General features: G+C 41.0%; 1 protein-coding gene across 1 annotated transcript; it reads left to right on the top strand.

Moving 5' to 3' along the window:
• The first annotated feature begins 761 nt into the window (after positions 1-761).
• Positions 762-1,283, top strand: LOC132816699 (ferritin heavy chain-like). The gene has a single exon (XM_060826583.1). The coding sequence runs from the start codon at positions 897-899 to the stop codon at positions 1,230-1,232; it is 336 nt and encodes a 111-aa protein (XP_060682566.1). The 5' UTR covers positions 762-896; the 3' UTR covers positions 1,233-1,283.
• Positions 1,284-5,947: the final 4,664 nt, after the last annotated feature.

The raw sequence follows: 5,947 nt of genomic DNA, 5'->3' as shown, positions 1-5,947 counted from the left end.
TGAATCCTCACAATAATGTTGTAGCTATTACAGAGACTTAGCTGAAAGAGGGACAAGACTGGCAGCTTAACATTCTGGGATTTAGATATTTCAGGTGTGATAGAGGAGGTATTAAAAGAGGTGGGGTGGAAGGTTACATTATTGATTAGGAAGGATATCACAGCTGTACTGAGGGAAAACACATTGGAGGGCTCATCCTGCGAGTCATGTAAGTAGAGCTTAGGAATAGGAAAGATGCAATAACTTTGATGTGATTTTACTACATACCTCCAATAGCCATCAGTGATTGAGGAACAGATATGTAGAAAGGTTGTGAATAAATATATAAACAACAGGTTATTGTGGCAGGTGATTTTAATTTGCTTAGTTCCAGAAATGTTTCCAGCTGCAGCTCCTGGAAATGTGGATTTTGGAATTAGAGTGGTGGCTGTGTCATTGGAACATCCATGAGGTGAAGTGTCTGGATAGCATATATGGGGAAATGTTCACACTGCAGGCTCAGACTCCACAAGCAGGGAAGGAATTGGTGACCACCCTGCAGAACAAGAGGAACAGGCAGACAGTGCAGGAGCCCCTGCACCTATTTCCCTCCAAGACAGAATTGTGTTCAATGGGAGGAATGGTATCTCGGGGAAAGCACAATAGCTAAATTTGTTGCACCATGGTTGGCTCTGCTGTACAGGGGAAGAGTAAAAGATGTGGGAATGCAACAAAACCTTTCTGTTAATAGTTAATCAGCATTAACAGCTGCATTCCCAGATTAACATGGAGCTCTATGCTTCTTATGCCTACATGTCTATGTATGCCTTCTTTGACTGGATGATGTTGCTCTGAACCACGTTGCCAAATTTTTCCAGCATCAGTCCCATGAGGAATGGGAACATGCAGAGAAGCTGATGAAGTTTCAAAATCAACGAGGGGGCTGTGTGATCCTTCAGGATGTCGCGAAACCTGACCGTGATGAATGGAGCTATACTCTAGAAGCAATGAGGTGTGCCCTCCATCTGGAAAAGACTGTGAACCAGTCTATGCTGGAACTGCGCAAACTGGCTTCTGACAAGGTCGATCCTCATATGTGTGACTTCCTGGAAACTCACTATTTGGATAAACAAGTCCAGGCTATTAAGCAGCTTGGTGATTTCATCACCAATCTGGTCTGTATGGGAGCTCCTCAGAATGGCATAGCAGAGTACCTGTTTGACAAGCACACCCTGGGAGAGAGCAGCAGCTAAACGATCCACCATTTTGAAATCAGTGTGCCTCTAAAACCACCTACAAAATGTTCTTTTCACAAGTGAATGTTTGTTTTTTGTCTACCTTTTTTTGAATAGGGTCAGGTTTTTGGTACTTTTTTCATGGGTAAGGGAATTGAGTAAGGGAAAGCTGAAAGTAAACATGCTTTTGGGTCAAAACTTCAGTGAAACTTTCTATCAAGTGCACAAATTGTGAAGCTATATGGCACAGCTGCTGATTTAAATAAATAAAAGTTTTCAAGTGTTTAAAAAAAAATTGCATTCTCATGGCTAAGACATCTACCAATCACTTGCCAGCCAATCAGCACTCACCTTTCATGCAGTACTGGTTTCCCTACTTTAGGAAGGATAAAATAAAATTGGAGAAGGTTCAGAAAAGATTTACCAAGATGTTGCTGGAATGGAGGGTGTGAGTAATAAAAATAGGCTGGCTAGGCTGGGACTTTCTTTCACTGGAGCATAGAAGGTTGAGAGTTGACCTTACAGAGGTTTATAAAATCATTAGGGGCAACAATAAGACTAGCAATGATCATTTCTCTAGGGTGGAGGAGTTCAAAACTAGTGGGCATATTTTTAAAATGAAAGGACATAGTTTTAAAAAGGACATGAGGGGCAATTTTTCATTTTATAAAGAGTGTGGTTCTTGGTGGAGTAAGGTGGATGAACTTGCAGCATGGGTTTTTACCTAGAACTTTGATGTTGTAGCCATTTTGGAGACATGGATAGACAGGGACGGGAATAGTTGCTGCAGGTTCCGGGATTTAGGTGTTTCAGTAAGAACAGAGAAGGTGTTAAAAGAGGAGGATGTGTGGCATTGTTAGTCAAGGACAGTATTATGTGGAGAAAGGATGTTTGATGAGGACTTGTCTACTGAAGTAGTGTGGGCTGAGGTTAGAAACAGGAAAAGAGAAGTCACCCTGTTGTGAGTTTTCTATAGGCCTCTAAAACATTCCATGTAGAGGAAAGGATAGCAAAGATGATTCAGGATAGGAGTGAAAGTAACAGGGTAGTTATTATAGGGGACTTCAACCTTCCAAATATTGACTGGAAATGCTGTAGTTTGAGTACTTTAGATGGATCAGGTTTTGTACAATGTGTGCAGGACGGTTTCCTGACACAGTATGTAGATAGGCCTACAAAAGGTGAGACCACATTGGATTTGGTACTGGGTAATGAACCAGGCCAAGTGTTAGATTTCAAGGTAAGTAAGCACTTTGGTGATAGTAATCACAATTCGGTTATGTTTAATTCAGCAATGGAAAGGGTTAGGTATGTACCATATGGCAAGGGTTATAACTGGGGAAAGGGCAATTATGATGTGATTAGACAAGATTTAGGATGGGTATGGTGGGGAAGGAAACTGCAGGGATGGGCACAGTTGAAGTGTGGAGCTTGTTCAAGGAACAGCTACTGTGTGTCCTTGCTAAGTATGTACATGTCAGGCAGGGAAGAAGTTGTCAAGCAAAGGAACAGTTGTTTACTAAAGAAGTTGAATCTCTTGTCAAGAGAACGAAGGATGAGACATGAAGCTCAGTTAGGGTGCTTGAAAGTTACAAGTTAACCAGGAAAGACCGAAACAGAGAGCTGAGAAGAGCCAGGAGAGAACATGAGAAGTCTTCTCAAGGAGAACCCTAAAGCTTTCTACAGATGTGTCAGGAATAAAAGAATGTCTAGATTAAGATTAGGCCCAGTCAAGGACAGGCAAGGGAAGTTGTGTGTTGAGTCTGGGGATATACCAATGAATATTTTTCAAAGGCATCAAGTTAAGACAATGTTGTTGAGGAGAATACTGCGATACAGGCTATTACAAAATACGGGATTAAAATCCATAAGGAGGAGGTGTTAACAATTCCGGGAAGTGTAATAATAGATAGATGGGATTTATCCTAGGATTTACTGAGAAGCCAGGGAGGAGATTGCAGAACCTTTGGCTTTGATCTTAATGTTGTCATTGTCGATAGAAGACTGGAAAATAGCAAACGTTGTTCAAGAAGGGGAGTCGAGACAACCCTGGTAATTATAGACCAGTGAGCCTTTCTTTGGTTGTGAGTAAACTGTTGGAAAGGAGAATAAGAGATGGGATTTATAATCGTCTAGAAAGGAGAAATTTGATTAGGGAAAGTCAACATGGTTTTGTGAAGGGTAGGTCATGCCTCACTAATTTATTGAGTTCTGTGAGAAGGTGACCAAACAGGTGGATGAGGGTAAAGCAGTTGATGTAGTGTATATAGATTTCAGTAAAGCATTTGATAAGGTTCCTCACGGTAGACCATTGCAGAAAATACGGAGGTATGGGATTGAGGGTGATTTAGCAGTTTAGATCAGAAATTGGCTTGCTGAAAGAACATAGGGTAGCGGTTGATGGGAAAGGCTCATCCTGGAGTTCAGTTACTAGTGGTGTACTGCAAGGATCTGTTTTGGGGCTACTGCTGTTGGTCTTTTTATAAATGACCTGGATGAGGGTATAGAAGGATGGGTTAGTAAATTTGCAGATGGCACTAAGGTCAGTGGAATTGCGGACAGTGTGGAAAGATGTTGCAGGTTTCACATTGGGATATAGATAATGGGCGACACGGTGGTATAGTGGTTAGCACTGCTGCCTCACAGCACCAGAGACCCGGGTTCAATTCCTGCCTCAGGCGACTGTGTGGAGTTTGCACATTCTCCCCGTGATTGCGTGGGTTTCCTCCGGGTGCTCTGGTTTCCTCCCACAGTCCAAAAACGTGCAGGTTAGGTGAATTGGCCATGCTAAATTACCCGTAGTGTTAGGGGCAGGGGTAAATGTAGGGGAATGGGTCTGGGTGGGTTGCACTTCGGCGGGTCGGTGTGGACTTGTTGGGCCGAAGGGCCTGTTTCCACACTGTAAGTAATCTAATCTAATAAGCTGTAGAGCTGGGCTGAGAGGTGGCAAATTGAGTTTAATGTGGACAAGTGTGAAGTGATTCACAGGACTACAGAGTACTGGGCTAATGGTAAGATTCTTGGCAGCGTGGATGAGCAGAGAGATCTTGGTGTCCATGTACACAGATCTTTCAAAGTTGCCATCCAGGTTGATAGGGTTGTAAAGAAGGCATACAGTGTGTTAGCTTTTATTGGCAGAGCGATTGAGTTTCGGAGTCATGACGTCATGTTGCAGCTGTACAGAGCTCCAGTGCACTTGGAATATTGCACACAGTTCTGGTCACTGCATTATAGGAAGGATATGGAAGCAGTGGAAAGGGTGCAGAGGAGATTTACTAGGATGTTGCCTAGTATGGAGGGAAGGTATTATGAGGAAAGGCTGAGGGAGTTGGGACTGTTTTTGTTAGAAAGAAGATTGAAAGGTGACTTAATAGAGACATATTAGATGATCAGAGGATTAGATAGGGTAAACATGAAGCCTTTTTCCTCAGAGGGTAATGGCTAGCACGAGGGGACATAACTTTAAATTGAGGGGTGATAGATAGAGGATAGAGGTCAGAAGTAGTTTCTTTACTCAGATAGTAGTAAGGATGTGGAACACCCTGCCTGCAACAATAGTATACTCTCTAACTTTAAGGGCATTTAAGTGGTCATTGGATAAACATATGGATGATAATGGAATAGTGTAGGTTAGATGACTTCACAGGTAGCGCACCATCGATGGCCGAAGGGCCTGTACTGTGCTTTAATGTTCTATAGGCTGTGTGGAATGAACTGCCAGAGGAAATAGTGGGCGCAGGTTCAGCTACAACATTTAAAAGATTTTGGATAAGTAGATGAACAGGAAAGTTTGGAGGGATAGAGACCAAACCACAAGCAAATGGATCTCGTTCAGTTTGGGAACATATTTGGTTTGGACTAGTTGACTGAAAGATCTGTTTCCACACTATATGACTCTATGGCACAATCAATGCTTTCCAATGGGTGTGGAAATGAAGGACATCTAACTTTCTGGATAACAAAAATAAAACTAAATGAGGCACAACAGAAAATAATGTAATTATCAAGTTCCTAATATCATGAAATAAGCCGAATTAGAAAGTACAGAAGTACTATTAAAGAAGGGAAAACAATATGGAAATTGATAGAGGGAACACAGAAGTATTTTTAAACATACAGATTTCAAAAGGATAGGCAAAGGCTATTTATGAGTGCTGGAACAGAGATATTCTTGTGTCCAAGGAATTAAATGATCATTTGACATCTTAATGAAGACTCCAGTTTAAAAAAAGGCAGAAGAAATACTGGAAAGGATAAAAGTAGGTAAATGAGATTTTCTTTAAAAGGTTACTGTCCTCAAGATTGAATAGTCACTTAATCCTTACTCCTTAAATTGCAGAGAATTTAGTCAAAATTTATTAAGCCAAAAGGGGATGATGTAAGAACACTGGAGGATTGCAGATGTTCTACACTCCTGTTTGAGAAAGGGAAAATGGACAACCTGAGCAACCAGGCATTCAGTGTTAGAGAAGGTATTCGAGGCAATAATGTACGAAAAATAAAATTCACATTTAGAAAAGTAGGAACTAATAAGCAAAATTCAGGATTAGTATGCTAAAGACAAAAAATATTTGAAGTTAACAGTTACTTTATAAAATAACATGAATAATGAGGATATTATGATTGCAATGGAAATGTAATGTACAAGTACAGAAGGAAAATTATACAGGGCCTTGGTGAGTTTGCATTTGGAATCCTGTGTATAATTTTGATCTGCTAATTTGAAAAAAAGG

Source organism: Hemiscyllium ocellatum, chromosome 6 (assembly GCF_020745735.1).
Source record: "Hemiscyllium ocellatum isolate sHemOce1 chromosome 6, sHemOce1.pat.X.cur, whole genome shotgun sequence".
NCBI lineage: Eukaryota > Metazoa > Chordata > Chondrichthyes > Orectolobiformes > Hemiscylliidae > Hemiscyllium > Hemiscyllium ocellatum.
Note: the sequence above shows the minus strand (reverse complement) of the source record. Positions and strands in the feature narration are given on the sequence as shown.